At 39.0% G+C, this 18,616-nt stretch overlaps 1 protein-coding gene across 1 annotated transcript in view; it reads left to right on the top strand.

Moving 5' to 3' along the window:
- Positions 1 to 18,616, top strand: part of SLC1A1 (solute carrier family 1 member 1) — a 55,815-nt gene that overhangs the window by 22,163 nt on the left and 15,036 nt on the right. The window contains exons 3-5 of the mRNA XM_054187054.1: positions 13,322 to 13,414; positions 15,243 to 15,357; positions 17,536 to 17,578. Coding sequence (XP_054043029.1) covers positions 13,322 to 13,414; positions 15,243 to 15,357; positions 17,536 to 17,578 — 251 coding nt within the window. The remainder of the gene's footprint in view (positions 1 to 13,321; positions 13,415 to 15,242; positions 15,358 to 17,535; positions 17,579 to 18,616) is intronic.

The following is an 18,616-nucleotide window of genomic DNA, read 5'->3' as shown; positions in this document are numbered from 1 at the left end:
GTTCAACATCTGTTCAGCCTGGAGAAGAGAAGGGTCCAGGGAGACCTTATAGCGGCCTTCCAGTACCTAAAGGGGGCCTACAGGAGAGATGGGGAGGGACTCTTTATCAGAGAGTGTAATGGTAAGACACAAGATAATGGCCTCAAACTGAAAGGGGGTAGATTTAGATTGAATATTAGGAAGCAATTCTTTACTGTGAGGGTGGTGAGGTAGTGGAACAGGTTGCCCAGGGAGGCTGTGGATGCCCCATCCCTGGAAGTGTTCAAGGCCAGGCTGGATGGGGCTTTGAGCAACCTGGTCTGGTGGGAGGTGTCCCTGCCCACGGCAGGGGGGTGGAACTAGGTGATCTTTAATGTCCCTTCCAACCCGAACCATTCTATGATTCTATGATTCTGTGATTCTATGATCTAAGTTCTACAATAACCTCTCCCACATTTTTTTGTCTTTTCTCCCTGACAAGACATCAATAACACTTTTCCTTATGCTTCTGACACTTCTGGTCTTCACAGGCTAGCTCCAAAGAGGCTAGAACAGATGCATGGGAGTTTCCTGGCTTATGAATTTGTGCCAGATCAATTTGTGCTATGGGGAACACCAAAATTCCTTAAAGCAATTGATGAGGTATTTGTAGGTTACACACAGCATACCTGAGGAACAGTGAAAAATGACAGTACCAGTTGCCTTTCTGAGGGCAGCTGTATTTTAGCTATAAATACAATATGTGCCTTGCTGTGGGTCTGATGATGCTCCAACCACTACGTCTCCATGACTGTAGAAATAAACTATTCCTTTCTCCAGGGCCTGCTTTGATTTTTGCTGCAGTTCTGTCTGAAGCATCCTCCCAGTACCAACTGCACACTCTTTTATTTGGACTTCTTGCTCGTAGTACAAAGATAATGATTGCACAACAAATCTGGCTTATTCTAGTCGCCAATGACCTATTACAACTGTGTGAGAGAGGAAAATGTCCCGGTGAAGGACCTGGGCTATGTGACTTTTCCCATTTGCAGAGACCATTGCGTTCCCTGTGGAAAAAGAGTGTTGAATCATAGCTCATGGGTGGGTATCTTGAATAGGTTATTTGTTCTTTTCCATTGTTCAAAATTAAAACGTCAGTTTCCTACCTTGGATCTATGTTTGGGAAGTTACTAGTTTGCTTTATCACAGTGCCGCCGAGTTTGGTGAATGGAGCCAAAATGTACAAAATGGGAGAGAAAAAGTCAGAGTAGATTATTAATCAGATTGTTCTTACTTCTCATGTTTGTCTTTGAAAGTCAGAACAATTCAGACTTGAACAACCTTTTTTTTTTTGTTGACTATATTAGTAATTGAAGTTGAAACACACTGAGGCTATTCCCATGCTCAGGAATAGACCTGCCAGTTCTGTTACGTATAAAATGTCCACAGATCTAAAGTACTGTAAAAGAGCAGAGGCAAGGAAATAGTGGGAGAACAAATCTATTTTGTTTCCTATAATGCAGGGCTTCCAAATCAATTTTCGTTTGGTATCACCATTGCTGGGGTGGTACCTGCCTCAGCAGTTTCCATTTCTGCAAGCCCAAGAAGCACAGCTATTGAGAGGTGGTCTGTGACTGAGGCATCCTTAACAGTCCCTGTGCATCACCAGCAGACACACTAGTTTCCACGCCTTAGGGAATCCCTGATCTAGCTTAACATACTCAGAGACTGTCTCTTGGGATGTCTGAGTGTTCTTCTCTTCCTTTTCTATGTTTCTGAAGTTACAAGAACCTCTGAGAAAACAAGTCCATTGTATAGTATCAGTAAACTGGTTACCTGGGCTCAGGCAGGAAACTCACCTTGTCCCTTTGTATCATGTACATTGTGCAAAGGACAGAAAACGTTGCACTACTGTTAATGAGTTTTGCCTTCACTTGTATTGCGGGATGCCGGAGGTCCTGTCCCTGCTGTCCATGTGCAGTCATTGAGGCAGGGAGGACTGCAGAATCATGGGCTATTAATGGACAAGGCTTTGTGCCCATCCTCTTCGGATTACTTCTATCACAGTTAACTGCTCCTTTCCCATCAATATCAGTTGACCTTATGCAACTGAGACAGCCCCTACATTATTTAAGGTTTTAAATTATAGTAATAAAACTTTGAAGTGCGCTTCTGGTTCATGGAGCATGATTACCGTTAGCTCTCAAGGGCAAAAAGCCCCAACACAACAGCCATTCTACAGCATTGGCACTCACTGCCTCCTGTCCCAGCCGTATCACTGGGGGCTGCTGGTGGTACCGCTGTGGATGGGTCTGAAGTGAGTTAGTGTCTTCTGTTCTTCTGTTCTGGAGCTCAGGACGCAAACAATTCCACTATAAAAACAGATTACATTCACTTTTTTATCCCATTTACTTGTGTGTGGATACCATGATCAATTAAAAAATGTAATGTCATGTTTTCTTTTTAAGAGTCTGGAAGCAAAAACTTGTCACCTGTATGTTTTACCACCAGCAATTTTGAGGTAAATCAAGTACTTTCAGTACTCCATGTTTTCTGTATTCACTCCATACATATTTCACCTGCAGCAGTGCAGTGACTATATTTCTGCTACATCCATGAACTGAATCTGATTTCTGTTACGAATCTTGCTAGCCTGTCCATCTTGGCAGATCGATGTGTCATCTTCGCTCCTTATAAGCTGTTATTATATTCCACTCAAGGAACATCGTCTCTTCTGAAAAACCATTAACATGAGATTATATAACCTCTAAGAGCTTTCTAGAGGAAAATTAAAATTTTCCTACAAGTGATACTGTTTGCAAATAAGAGGAATGGAAGGCAGTACTAAATAACTTCTTTCTATGCATGTAGTCCAATAAACTGTCTAGGGAAAGATCATAATACAATGCTGCAATGCTGATTGCGCCAACTACCTATAGGGCAGCACAACAGTCCCTTAGCAAATTGATATCCAGGATTAGAAATTTTTCTTTACATCTTATCTGAACTTCCTTCCATTTTATAACGATTTCATCCCTTTCATTGTCATAAGCTATTCATCTTCCATTTATTCTTACATTTCTATCTGGTATTTATAAACGTTCATAACAGCTACTTTTTCAACCCCATCCTAAATAATCCAGGACATGCTCTTTCAGTATTTGGAATATACTTTATAACTATTACAGCATTCCATGCTTTAGTTTGCTTTAAAAAAAAAATTTAAAAAAATCTTTTTTTCAATGCCTCTTCAAAGTTAGAAGACCAATATTTATCATGCTAATCCAGTGGTAATCTCACTAGATCATGTAAGAAGGAATTGGGAATTTTCTGATTTAAATTTTTTGTGGTATTTAAATAGCACTAGGAGATGCTTATTCATTACCTGCATGCATCTCCTGTCTCCCGCCTTCTCCCCCATTTGCTAATTTTTTCAGTTAATTTGTAAGACATTCTTCTGTTGCATTTACACAACAGTACTTGTAGAATAACAATTGTTTGCTCCAAAGAAGAGGGATTAATTAAATTTCTATCAAGTCTACTGAAAAGGTAATTGCTACAAGCTATCATAGAAATTCTTTTCCTTTCCAGTAACAATGAAAGAAAAAATAACTGCTCTTATAGGGTGACTGACAGAATAGGAGTGAAAGAATTCTGGTCACAAAAACTTAAGACAGAGGTGGTGGGTCACCAAAAATCTCATTTGAGAGACTGCATATTCATAGTGTTTTTGTAGCTTCCATTTGTCATAGCTTCTTCATTATCTGATCTTCTCAGCCGACATCTGACTCAGAACTGTCCTTCTAATGAAATTAGCTATATATGTCATTCAGTTAGCTAGTGGAAGACTAGATAGAAAAGATAATTCAAAGCCCCATGACACAGTAAACAGGAGGAAAAAATAAAATTGTATGAGATGCTTATCAAGTGAAAGATGATTGAGAATGATCTAGAGGTAATAACAGATAGCAGCATCTGAGTCCTGTGTCTCAGCTGAATGGTGCAGTCATACATAGAATTGTGCTGACTGAATGTGGGTGGTATTTCAGTAGACAGTAGTGAATTACTTGTTTGGTCTTGACAGTCTTGTGCATATGCAAGGGATGCAGTATTGCATTCCCTACAGAATTCCACAGAGCAAAGAGAAAAGAGCAGAAGATTCACTGATCAGAGACGATTCCTTGGAATGAAGCAACAGGAATGCTTGTTGAACCTTATTTGTAAACTTAGATTTCAGGGAGAATATGAAGAAAGTGAGATTACTCAAAGTCAGGGTAAACCTGTACAACAAGATCATTCCAACTAAAAGGGCAGAATAGGAGAGAAAAGGCTCAGAGTCTGGAATGGGAAGAGGGAAAAATCACAGATGAGTCAAAGACGTCTTCTATAAAGTATAAGATCTGAATTCACTCCTGTTACAATGATTCCCCCTGCAGCTCTTACTGTCTGAAGTGAATACAGCATGGTTTTCCCTTCAAAAGGTGAGCATAGGCCAAGGACAAAATGAAATACTGGGCTGAGGACAAAAGGACGGAGGACAGCTGGCTTTGGTACTCTTCCTTGTTTTTCAGAAGCCCTGAGAAGAGCATTCTTTGCACAAGAGATGAAGAGGTAGTGGTGGGGTTGCCTTGCAAAAGCAGGTGTCAAAAGTGGATATAGCCACATCACCAAGAGACTGGATGGGTGAAAAAAGTTCAGATTAGTTGGTGAATTTAACATTTAGTCTGTTCATACCCTTTCTGAGTCTCAGGGAGCATGACTCCAACCTGTGTCCTTGTTTAGGAAGAATTGCTGTGGACTGATGAGTTACAAGGGAGACTGCATAGGCGATGCCAGGCATTTTGAGCACAAAGATCTCTCCAAACCAAAGATCTCTTCATGTTTATGAACTGTCCCGAATTCGTAGGACAGCAGAGAATACCTTTCCCTGCCCAGAGAGGCTGTGGAGTCTCCCTCTCTGGAGATATTAAAAACCCACTTGTATGCATTGCTGTGCAACCTGCTCTAGGTGAACCTGCTTTGGCGAGGGGTTGGACTAGATCATCTCCAAAGGTCCCTTCCAACCGCTACCATTCTGTGATTCTGTTGTGAAAAAGAAACTTTCCTACTTGTATCCATCACCCAACTGTCAAACAATGACAAAATTTACATGGAAGTAGGATGAAATCTGATCTTATGTGTGTGAGATTCCTTCCTTTCCTGGCAGTAGCTGATTAGAGCTGGCAGTTGCCCATGAAACAAGAATGCAAATTTGGATTCTCTTAGACACATAGAGGAATAAGAAAATAAGCAATAAGCTTGCTACATAAATAAACACTTTAGCTAGAATTTGGTGTTCAGTTCCTCAAGCAAAAATCATGTGTCACTTCTGAAGGTATAGGCCAAATACTGTTTTAATTTTAGCAGTGTTTCCCATAGCAAGCAGAAGAAAAGTATGGCAACTTAATTTGAAATGGTGACTTGCCTCTAAGAAAGATTGCTGCTGGGACTTGACCAACGGCTCTGTGATGATCAGAGGATAAAATGAGAATGGTCAGTAAGAGGTAAATGACATTCCAAAAAACAAATTAGAACAGAGAGGTCATATGACAGTCAGGTGCAGTTGAAATTTTGATATCGCTCACTTCTTAAATTAGAAACACTCCCAGCTCCATCTTTTAAAGCCAAGTAACTTCATGCATTTCAGACAGCTATCCATTTATCAAGGGCACTGTGTCTGCACTGCTTCATTATTTTTTTTTCACCCCTAGTATTTTTCAAAGAGTAAATCTTACATTTTTGCAACAACGCATAACATAGGGCATCCCGGCAATACAGCAACACTGCTATTTTTATATAAAACATTGTGGTCCCCTTAGAAGGATTGCTTACTGAAATTCTCTATATGCTTTTTAATATTCTCCTATGTTTTTCTATTTTCATATGTCTGTTGCAACATTCTGTAAAAATTTTTTATGTGAACCTGACTATCATAGAATCATAGCAGAGTTGGGTTGGAAGTGACCTTTAAAGGTCATCTAGTCCAAACCCCAGCCCGCAATATGCAGAGACACCTACAACTAGATCAGGTTCCTCAGAACACTGACCCACCTGACCTTGAATATTTCCAGGGGTGGGGCATCTACCACCTCTTTGTCCAACCTGTTCCAGTGTTTCACCACCCTCATAGTAAAAAATTTCTTCTTTATATCTAGTCTAAATCTTCACTAATTTAGTTTAAAGACATTACCCCTTGTTCTATCACAGATAGAATATCCTGTATGTCCATCGTATCACTTCTATAACTTCGTGACTGCACATTGCCACCAGAAGAGCCAAGATGGAAGAAAAGAATTAAAACATGTATGCTTGGCAGAAGCTGAGAATTCTTTAGTGATTCCTGTAGCACCTGCAGAAATGTCTCATTTAACGCAATAAGGCTGATGGCGGTTGGGAACAGTTTTAGAACCGCATTTTGTCCTTGAATCAACATCGTGTCATAGATAAGAAGGTGTAAAAGCCATAGCATTCTACTCTTCAGGAACTTTTATTGCTATTTTTTTTTTAATAGTGAATTAAATTTCAGAACCTTGAGAGAATTGTGTACAGTTGGGGTGTGGCATACTTCAGTTGTTTCTTCTCAGAAATGTGATTAGCTCCTAAAACTAATGGAGAAAGCCATGATGTGGCTGGCAGTTGTGTGGACATGGAAGGCCCTTGAGCCAGACTCTTCCCCCTGGCACTGAGTCACACTTAAGGAGAAGAGCCTGACACCAGTGCTAGGAGCTGGCTAAGTGGCATTGATCTTTGTACAGAGAAGACTCACATCTTGGTCATCAAGTGTAGCAGCATTGGCAAAGGCAGGTAAACAGCCCAGCCTTTTGCTGATTAATCTTAATGACCAATTTGTCATGCAGATGAATTGAGATGGTGGAAGAAATGGATCCCATCAGCTTCTGTTGATCTTCAGAAGCTTTGAAAACAGCTAAGAAGTACTGCAGGAGATGAACTTGATGATGACTTTGAAATTTGTAGAGCAGCAAAAAAAAATGCCAAGGTGTCTAGGTATGGTTGTTGCTGCACCATGTCAATCACAGCACCAAATTGTAGATGTAGTCTCTCATATGTATTGAAAAAGAACACCTGGAAGCATAAACCCTTGTGCTCAGTTGGTACACCTCTGTAGAATGATATGACAACTCCAAGGATGTAGCTGTAACCCCATAGGGAACCGGTAGGATGATAATCACTGGAAGTCAGAGGAGCCCTGTGATTGTTTCCAGTTCCTAATGCAACCCTTTTCTATCCCAGATATCACAGGACCCGCAGATTAATGAAGCACAGTGAACAACTCTAGAATTACAGTGTTATACCTCGTGCTAAAGCCATTGGACACCTGCATTCGTACAGGCCTCCTAAGTGAACTCTGATACAAACCACACTACACAGTGCTATATCATCTTGTACAGAGAGCTTTTTCTTTACTTGACTTTTGATCATGTTAGGCACTGATTTGCTTGTTTCAGTTTAAAATATTTATTCCAACTGTACACTTCTCAGAGGGAAGAAAAAATCTATTATTCATGGATCACACTGTTTAAGTTTTTGACCTGTTTTGGTACCTGTGGTACAGAGCAAGTGTTCTACCCCGGACAGTAGGTCTCTCAAGTGCTGGTAATTTTTCTGTGTTGATAACAACTTTAATAAGTGACTTGGTTGTCCATTCCGTGCTGTATAAAAATGTAGTTCTATAATGGATTTTATTATGAAGTTCCCAAATGTTGATACCAGCATGAAATTTCTATTTTATGTGGGGAATTTAGGTCATTCCAAAATAGGAGGAGGAGCTAATGGGATAATAACCTTTCAACACCTTTGGAAGTTTTAGTAATGCACTGTGAATCCTTGTCCCGCACTCCATTAAATAAAATGAAAAGATTAGTATTAACGAGTACTTGCTTTGTTTGCCTGACTTTGTAGGTTGCTCCTTAGGAGCTGCCATCAGCTCTGAAGTCTGTGTTAATGGCCAGCTTCAGAGAACAATAAAAAAGCTTTATAATTTCCAGATGCAGAATAATTTCACATTGCAGAGGTTTGTCTAATCTAGTAACTTGATATTGCTATAAACTGAAAAAACTGGGCTCTTTATCTTGCACATTGTATTAACTGCTGTGATCTTGGATATTTCCACGACCTCTGTACAGGTTCAATATCTCTGCCTCCTGCTTAGCTCTTGGCCTCAGCAACACTCAAAAGACAGCACAGTCTGTGATGTGGTTACACAGGCGATGGAAGATATTTCCTTACAACTAGTTTGGAATTGCTACATGGCAATGTGGCTAGTTGGTAGCACTTTCCACTACTCCTGTGTCAGGAGAGGAAGAGAATAGGAATTCCCTATTTTCTGAATAAGTGCCTCAGAGATAGGGAATGTGAAGCCATGTTGCTCTAGATTGTATTACAAAATCTACAGTACTTTATCTGATGCAGAGATATATAATTACACTGTTCCACAGCAGTTTCACTGGCCCACTAGTGCAGGATTTGAAAGATCTCAGCTGGATTTTTACTCAACAAAAACCTGTGGGTATTTCAGATTTCAGGGGGCATTTGGGAGCGTCAGACCAGGCTGGTTGATGACTATGAATTTGCCTGGATGTTTTACCGGACTCCAATAGCTGCAGAGTGTTTCTTGATCAGCTACTTGGTTTCTTTTACCTGAAACATTATACATCATTGTTTGTATTCCCAAAGATCTGAATAACTGTTTTTGAAAACTTAAAGGGGGTACAGAAATCATTGAGAATCTTATTGTATTTACTAGGAAACAATAAGATGTAGACCAATCTGGAAGCAGTGAAGAGAGGTTGACTCTGTATTCAATGGGAGCGGGGTTGTCCTGAGCGGCAGAAGAGAGGACAAAGACAGAAAACCTGAGGACTGGTTTGTGTTCAGAATGTTCCAAAACAACCTTTCTAAGCAGCAAGTCAAAGACAGACAAGTGTTTGTCACAAAAAGTTTAGAAAATCAAATTCCTGGATTCGCATCAAGCTTCAACAGCGTCAGTACCATTGAAACATATATTTCAATGATTTTTCATTACTTGATCGTAGCTTTTCTGGCACGTTCAAAATTTTAGCTTTGTTTAGGAACATTCTCTGTTCCCCTGTGACACCAATTTTACTTTGTTTAGGAACATTCTCTGTTCCCCTGTGACACCAAAATGGTGAAAAAAAAAAAAAAATCACTCTTATCAGACAGAAAAGAGATAAGTAAATATTGGTCTTTAATGAAGTTGCAACCTTGTGTTATACTAAAGTTTCATTTTTTTTTAGTCTGTGAGAAACTGAAGGAATGATTCGTGCTTCCCATCTGTGGTAAAAATTTGAACAGGAACTTCAAAAGTTGCAGATAACTAATGGTGCTATCATCCAGTCTTAAAAGGACTCTTGGTTTGATGCACTTAACCGGGTAGACAGAGGTTCTAAAGTAAGAATTGTAGAAGCTATGTGTCTTTCTCTAACTTTGGCAACACAACATATTCCACATGTAAATAACAGCAGTTGAACACAACACAGGATTAAACTGGTCAGTTGTTATCTTTCCATTTTGCCGCTTCTGATATTTTGCAAGTTTCACAATATTGTCCTCCTGTCTGGTTATTTTTTAAAGAGGAAAGTCCTGGGAATCCTCTAGTCGTATAGCAAAAATAAGGCTTCTGCAAATAGTAACCAAAAGATTCAAGTTAAAAAAAAGACCATATACAGAATAAAAAAGTTATTGCAATGTGAGGAATAGCTGGATTAGAGTTTTCCTTTTTTCCGCAGTATTTAAAATGGGATGTCTACATATCTTACCCAAAAGTATGTGCCTCTTCTGTTGAGGGTCCTGTAGTATCTTCATCCCTGTTGTGCTTTGATACCTTCTAGTAGTCTGTCAAACAAAATTAACGTCAGTGTTAATATTTATCCTTCCATCCTTTCCTCAAAAAAAAAAAAAGGTTCATATACAGTACAGCATTTAATTTTGGTAGGGTTTTGAGGTCCTGGGACAAGAAAGAGAAGATGTGAGGTAATTTATTTCACTGATTGTTTCCTTTTTTATTCTTTTACAAGTGTATGTGTTACAAATTAGAGAAAATTGTGCAAAAGGAGAAAAACAGAACAAAGAGCTTTGACTTTGGGACTGTAACACTGAAAACATTGAAGCTGAATTGCAGAATACTAGGCAATTTATTACGAAATTTGGCTTCAAATGGTAAAACCTAAACTCTGTTCTGCAGAGAGATAGATAGATTAACAGATATTAATACCAGTTGGTGTCTTTTGTGATCATCTCCCTTAAGTCTTGTGCATCACAGCCACAGAAAGGTACTCTGTGCTTCAGTGGTTGTAGCTGAATTAGAATATCTCTTGTAGGAAAATTTAAGCAGCTAATCTGAAATACTTCCCTTTTTAAATACCCAGGGATGGAAGAGAATCCATGATGCCTGTTTAAATTCTGTACAGTAGACTACGTTTACAGTTTATCTGCTCAAACCCATTTAAACATTTTAAAACTTGGGGATAGGCTGTGGGAGGGAAAGAGCACATACAATAGCTATAGAAGTTTCACAATAGATACCCAAGTTTAATTACATTTGGTTTGTGATCTTACCTTCATTTACAACACTACAGGCTTACGAGTAGCGTGTGTGCCATCTTAGTTTGGGAAATAAGTTTTCTTAGGAACTCAGATCAGCCTTATTTGTATGCTTTGCTTAATACATCTTCCATTAACTCTTTCAGTTACGTCCAAAGAAATTATAAAGCCACGATGTTATTCCAAAGGAAATTTAATTTTCAGTTGCCTTGAAAAGGTGGCCAGTAGCTATCAATTACAATACATTATCAATTCCTCACTAATGACATTGGGATATATCTGGAGGGAAATCTGTTTTATATATAGTGTTTTCCTATTTTTAACTAGCTAACATGAAAACAGGCAGCTTAGCAGCACAAAGCACCTGGTGCAAACCTGTGTCTGTGACATTTGTGGTGAACGCTACTTCATTCTCTAAATGGAAGCATAATCCTGAATGCAGTTTTGTTTCAGAGTACAGCAGTTTTCAAAAAAAAAAAAAAACACAAAACCCCACACCTGTCATCCCCAGAGCATACTTGTACTTAGTCATGTCTGCCTGACTGATTTTTGTGTACTGGTAGCTACTAGCAAAGCAGCACCGACATGACAGTGGAAGCCCAAGCTGGATTCTAGCACAGCTCACTCACTAACAAGATCATTACACAGTTTAAAAACGCAGGGGCAAAGTTTGCTCTTAATTATACCTTTGTAACTCCAGAGAACAGAACAGTTTGCAAAGGGATTTCATTTGGAGCCAGCAGAATGGCTGTCATGGGAACTTCATGTCATACTAATTGTAGAATCTTTGTAACCGAGTACACCAGGGAAATAATCTTGCGTGATTATTAGGCTCTTGGCTGAGTCAGCAAGGCTCTCAGGCAAAAAAATCTTAAGCCAAGCTTTGAAACACTCCATCCCATGAAAAGATTATTATCTTATCTCTTCTGTCTATCTAACCACTATTGACAGTTGATACAACAGGTTTGAGAACAAAATTCCATGATTTCTGATTTTTATGAACTTTTCATTAAAAGATATGGACCTTCGGCAATACCAGTTTGCTCCCTTTTAAAAATATGATGTAAAGTCTTCCAAGTTAATACATCAGGTGCGAAAGTTTCAACATTGACAGCCTTTGAAACCAGTTCTTCTATTGTCCACAGCACCCATTATTTATTACTATCCATTCTCTAGAATTCTTACTGCCATAATTTCCACAGCTGAGCCCACAACAATGCAGAATTCCTCCTTTCTACCTGTTTTTTCACAGTTCCCAAGGTGAGAAATAAAAATTATGGCCTAGGTTCTGTGTCCATTCTGTTGTTTGTGCCTAGAACAATATCCTTAGTACTGACAGCCTCCTGTAATAGCTGTGGTGTTGCTTTTTTCTGTGCACTGGTCTGTATTTCCTTGCCATATGAATAGTTCTTTTATTATCACAATTTGCTGTACAAGTGACATAGTCTTTACATCATAATTTCTGCGTGTATGTGTAGTTCTTCTGTAGTGAGTCTGATGGTAGGCTGTCCCATGGAAGACCCCAAAATAATGAAATAGATGATGAAATAAAATAACCTTCATTCTCCCCTCCCAGTACTGTTTGCATTTTGAATAACAATTAACAGAACAAGTAAGGCATTATATGAATGCTCTAGGCACAAGTTGTTACTGCTGTTAATATACCTTCGGAAAGAGACATCAACACATGGTTAAAGTATGCTTGCTAAGATCTGTTTTGAGCTCAAAGATCAATAAGTTACATTTGTTTCAGAAAGATCTTTTGATTTTTCTTCCTTAGTTTTTGGAACTTCATTTTTTCTACAAAATCATGCTTCTCTGAGGTTAAATATCATCGTGGTATTTTTGCTTTCCTATACAAGGGAATCTGTCCAGTCTTTGATAATCTGACTGAATAAACATAAAAATATAAATGGATCACAAATGTACGATAAGGAGATAGCAGTGAATTATTAACTAGCAGGGTTATAGACAGTCAAGTTTTACAGTCACCATGCTCATTTTACCCTGGTTACTGAATTGTATGTGTACGGATGTAACAGTAAATCTTTTAAACAATTAAAAAATACTTCATGAGCAGTTTGATATAATATTGTTGCCAGGAGTTAAGTTGACCTCAGTATAACACCTGCCTCAGCACTTTCCCCACCTCCATTAACAAAAACTGCCCTCAGTTCTTGGCAGTGACAGATACAGGCAGAGGAGTGGGAAAAGCCCGGACTTCAAAAAAGCTTTAGTCAAAAAAAAAAATCAACATAAACCTGTTAATGAAGGCAATGAGCCTTCACCAGGAATGAGCCTTACTTGCCTGTCTGTGCTTTTGAGCTCAGACAACCCCGAGCAGCTCCCTTCCCATGGCTTTTCATTTTAAAGCCAAAATGTTACAGATATGAAGAAAGTGAAGCTATTATTTAAACGAATATGGAAATAAATTGTAACATACCTTCATAAGCCAAAGAAGTCTAATTCATTGCTGGCATCAGGGAATCAGAAGAGCTCAATCCTCTTTTTCCTAGAAAAATCCAGGGAAAATGGATTTGTGCAAAGAAGCAAAAGCAAATATGTTGGTCTGCTACAGATATTTTTTAGAAGTGCAACTGTAAATTAGGTATTCAGAAATATCTTGAAAAAGGAAAAACTTGCTGCATAGAAATAAGAGACAATAAATAATTGTCTCTACAAAAATAACAAGTTTCTTGTAAGACTGTTTTTTAGCATTTTGTTTTTGTGGTTCTTTTTACAGGTGTTGCTGCCTTGGATTCCAGCGTTTCTGGGAAGATTGGTTTGCGAGCAGTCGTATATTATTTCTGCACTACAGTCATTGCTGTAATACTAGGTACTCTGTGATACTGTAACTTTTTAAATCTTCAGCATCACCTAATTACAAGTACACAGCACTGTGACATTACTAATTTCCCAAGACAGGATGGGAAGGAAGAGTCATACCAAACATCTTGACATACTTGTAGCCAGACACAGGGAGAAGTTAGTCCCACTGTTCACAGTTGGGCTGTACTCATATCCAATATGAAGCCACAGGCAATTTCACCATACATTTCAGCTCAGGGAAGACTAGGAGCTGTCTGCTTAGGTAAAAGTGACCAGCAGTGGGAAAGCTGAATGAACACCAAAGGCCAGCCTTAACTACAAGGTGAATTTCCTTAATAGCAAAATGATAGATTGTCGCTCATTCTCAGATGCGAGAATGTATAATGTGTCTCACCTGAAAGAATGACAAAAAATATTGCTTTCATTGTTGTCTCATTTCCTTCCTAAAAAGTTTGTGTCCCCTCTGTCACTGCCAGGCTCTACTCCTGCCTCTCTGAGGTCCACATCTCCTCTTTCAGGAAGTTCATTCTCTACAGCCTTCCATATTTGCATAAACAAACATCTTCAGCCTGCCTTCTTAAATAAGAAATAAAATTAAACCCTCCTCTGTCAGATGTCATGTAGTTTGTGTCTTATCTTTGTATTCTGTTGAGCCTGAGTGAATACTGCGCCTAGATATCACCCACTAAAAAGAAACACGTATTTATTTGAAGGACAAAATGTACATCGGATGTTGCCTACTTGTAAAGCAAAGCAGTATTTAACAATAGAAGAAGAATCACGTAGAATCACAGAATGGTTCGGGTTGGAAGGGACCTTAAAGATCGTCTAGTTCCAACCCCGCTGCCATGGGCAGGGACACCAACCACTAGACCAGGCTGCTCAAAGCCCCATCCAGCCTGGCCTTGAACACTTCCAGGGAAGGGGCATCCACAGCTTCCCTGGGCAACCTGTTCCACTGCCTCACTACCCTTACAGTAAAGAATTTCTTCCTAATATCTAATCTAAATCTACCCCCTTTCAGTTTAAAACCGTTACCCCTCGTCCTGTCACTGCACTCCCTGACAAAGAGTCCCTCCACATCCTTCCTGTAGGCTCCCTTTAGGTACTGGAAGGCTGCTATAAGGTCTCCCCGGACCCTTCTCTGCTCCAGGCTGAACAACTCCAACTCTCTCAGCCTGTCTTTATAGGAGAGGACATACAGACTTATAAAGCCAGATTAATTTCTAGAGGTTGTACCATTGAGAATAATGTATCACTGTCGTTACACCATTTAGGAAAATTTGTCATGTATTTCAGTATTCACAAGTTCAGAGATAGTATTTCTTGCCCATAATTGTTTCTGAAGCCCTTCTCTTATGTAACTTTATTGCTAACTAGCTTTACTAAAACATCCTGTTCTTTGGGGTCACAGGACAATGCACGTGTATTCATATCTGAAAGCTAGTAACAAGAAGAGCTGTATAAGGGAAAAGGTAGATAGAAATTCAAAATATCACCATGCAAAAGTTGCAGAACACTTGAGCTGAAGACCAGCTGCAGTAATTTACCCTCTTGGTGAGAAGTAGTGATTTAGTACCGTACATGTGGTAACAAAGCTACAGTGCCCGAGTCCAGTAGCAAGGCTGCAAGTAGCTCCTGTGCTGGGGGAACCCGCACATTTAAGGACACCACCTGTGGATTTCCCTTTTCTGAACAGCCCTGCATGAGCACCCAGGGAAAGCATTTGGTGAGTTTAGCCGATTAAGAATTTACCTACACGGGATACACTGAGGCAGGATGCACCAATGCCTCTACTTGCACTGTGAGCTTTTCTTCTGGTTCTCCCTCTGCAGGGATCGTCTTAGTTGTGACCATCAAACCTGGAGTGACTCAAAAAGCAAATGAGATCGACAGAGTGGGCAATACCCCAGAAGTCAGTACTGTTGATGCCATGCTGGATCTCATCAGGTGAGGTTTTCTTTTTTAGTTTCCATACCCTTGTTGCAGAAGACCAAACAAATACAAATAAAGTTGTAATGAGTAATACAGTAAAAATGCTGTATAATGTTGTTTGGATGAGTAAGGAGAGAATAACAGGTTAGACATTTTAGAGTGTATTCAAAGAGGTTTGTTAAAAAAATATCTCTTTACAGCATAAACTTTGGTTAATAAACCAATGACAACAAAAAATCCCTTCTTCACAGAAGAAAATATCCAGAAAGGATTGAATGGTTGGCAGATTACTGATTGTCAGCTTCTGTGTCATCCAGCATAGACAACCACTTGAAATTGCAATGTTGTGCTTCCTCTCCTTGAGGCAGGATGCTTTCTTAGATTTGCACGGTCAACAAGTTTGCTCCATCACCAGTATCTAAGGCAACCTTATAATGAGTCCTTCCCCATCAGCATCCTGGAAAATGATAGATACTTAAACTGATTAGGAGAAGGAAACCCCTAGAAAAGTCTGCAGAAGACTTGAGCAGGTTTTCAGAGCTAACATGTTTAAGGAATTAGAAAAAAATCACAAAAGAGGGCTGCATTTCCAATAGTGGCTAAGTAGTTCTCCCAAAAATGTTTCTGTGGATTATTTTTTCTCTCTAGCTGCAATTAATCTCTGTTCTGTGTCACTATTCCTGCCCACTATTTTCTTATTGTAGAATTTATACTTAATCTATCGTGTAAGAATCAACTGCCACATATCTAAAATTGGCTTTCTCAGCATTTTTCATTTCAGGAAACGTGACTGGCATTTGCTGATGCAACTCCAGATTTACTTTTGTAAAATATACACATGCATATATACATACATGTGTACATCTGCCTTGCAAAAGTCACTGCCCTGTTTAATAACAAATGTCTGCTGTCATCTCTGCCCCAGCATGGGTCAAGGTAGACCTCTTCGAGAATAACTCAATTTCTCTGAGGCTTGTATGTGAGACAGTTAACAGTCCTCAACCCCACAGCCCTGTGTGCAACAGTCCACAGCTCTTCCCAGCCTCTGTGTGACCAGAATGGCAGCTCCTTGGGTGGCTCGTCTCATTCCTCATGATCACTTGCCCAGGAATCAATGAGGGGAACTGTGCAATCAGCTGCATTATAAAACCTAATGCAGTCTGTTACCAGTAACTTCCACATGAACATTTCCACATGAACATTTCCACATGTAATCACAGGGCTAATATAGTTCCATGTAGAAAAAAGCCTTCCTGTAGTAAGAAGTGGTGTGAATTGTAATTCAGAGTAGTTTGGGTTTTTGCTACAGTTTATAGCTCAACTTCTTGTAAACAAATGTAAGAATGTAAATTAGAAGTTTGAGATCTGAAATTATCTTTTAAAGGAATTATAATTACTTTTCCTACTTACTCGTATTCATCAGATTTAAGATTCAAATCCAGACAGTCTGGTGAAGATTAAGGAAATTCCTAGGCTTGTACAAACTACTCTTCTTTTTGAAGAAATTTTGCTTTAAAAACTTAAAAAATAAAGGCAAGAGTTTGTGAAAGATCTTAAAGGGAGTTAAAGACTTCTACTTCAATATATAAGTGCCCTTTTCTCCACTGGCTTGGGTATTCAATAAATACCTAGTTAATGCTTTTTCCTGCAATTGTTTGAAATCTGGTGGTTGGAAGGGAGTCACACAACTGGACTGCACTGCTTCTGATCTAATTTCCCATTTTTCCATGTGTGAAAATGGTTCTTGACCCTGGAACAACACATAGGAATCTTCCATCAGCCATGACTAATGTCTGAATTGAAAACTACAGTAGGGTACACCAAATATCTGATTCTTCAAGCACAGTGTTTGTAAGACGGTTTGTGGTTTTTTCTGCCTATATTTGACAAATCCTGTAAAAATGGTGTATCCTGTATTCCTCATGCAAATGATGGAGGTGATGCAGCAGTGGAAAAAAACATTGGGTTTAGTAGCTTACCAACAGACATGTCAAATAGTGAAAAATAAGCGCAAAAATTCAACAGTCAACTGATCACTGGGAGTCGTGAACCCTTAATTTCTTTGGACTGATGGTGCTAAATACACTGCTTTCTGGATAAAGGAACACAAGCAGCATATTTTATCATTTTGTTTTTATAAACAACTTGTTCTTAGTATACTATAATGTTAAAATGCCTCTACTTTTTGAACAGGAATATGTTCCCAGAAAACCTTGTCCAGGCCTGTTTTCAGCAGGTAAGTTTGAACATTCCTTGTTGCTACTGTAGTTTTCATTGATAACTACAAATTATTCTTCTTTTATGTCCCCAAAAACTATGTCACGTAATATTTATTTCTGAGAAGTCCAAGAGTATCTTAATCTCCCATAAAAATAATTTTTTTAAGGCGTCTTGGTTTCATTTCGATTATGATAAACACCCTGTTATCAGGTATTAAGTCCTTGATCATCCCTTGCAAAAAGACAAAGTTTAGGAGCTGGGTGCAGAAACCAAGCAGTGTATAAGACAAGATTTTTCCTTCTGGGACAGACAGTTAGAAGAACCATGTCAGGAAAATCTATTTCCTCATTCTTAAAAACCCTCAGTGTCTGATGAGATCTGTGTAATTTAGCCCTCACCTCAAGGTATCTCACATCTAATGTCCATTGCCGGACCCATTTCCATCTTAAGGAAAAGGCAGCCAGTAGAGTCTGTTTGAGATATCTTTCAGAAAAAGAGAGACTTGCAAGATGAGGTGGGAAACTGTTGTCTGTATATCAGATTTACTTCAGATTCAGTTTAATCTGTAAATACATCAACTATTTTTTGTGATGCTCTCTGCTTCCCTTTTTTGTCTTCCCCAGCAGCTGCCTACCAGTTTATCCGAGGTTTGTAAGTGAGGTAGTTAACCTTTCCCAGGAAATGATGTTAAGTGTCCTGCTGTGCACAGCACTGAATATATTTCCAGTTTATAAAACTTCTTCATGTAGTTTTTCTCTTATGTTAATTACAATCACCTGACACTAAGGGGACAGACAGGTTCTTTCAGGGATCCTTGGCAGAATGATGACAGCATTAAATAGGTAGTTACAATTAAGGCTTTATTTTCTAACAGGATATTGTGATTAGTATAGCACAGAATTTATAAGCAGAATCAGTGTAGTACAATTTTATAATAGCACTGCTTAGCTTACAGTTTCTAATCACCTGGACCCTCTGCAGGTTGGGTCAAATCTTAACAAAACAATCATAATCTAGACTCAAAAACCATATAAAGGAATACAAGTCACTCAAT

The sequence above is a fragment of the Rissa tridactyla genome, chromosome Z (genome assembly GCF_028500815.1).
Source record: "Rissa tridactyla isolate bRisTri1 chromosome Z, bRisTri1.patW.cur.20221130, whole genome shotgun sequence".
NCBI lineage: Eukaryota > Metazoa > Chordata > Aves > Charadriiformes > Laridae > Rissa > Rissa tridactyla.
The sequence above is the reverse complement of the archived record's forward strand: the minus strand, read 5'-3'. Positions and strand labels throughout refer to the sequence as shown.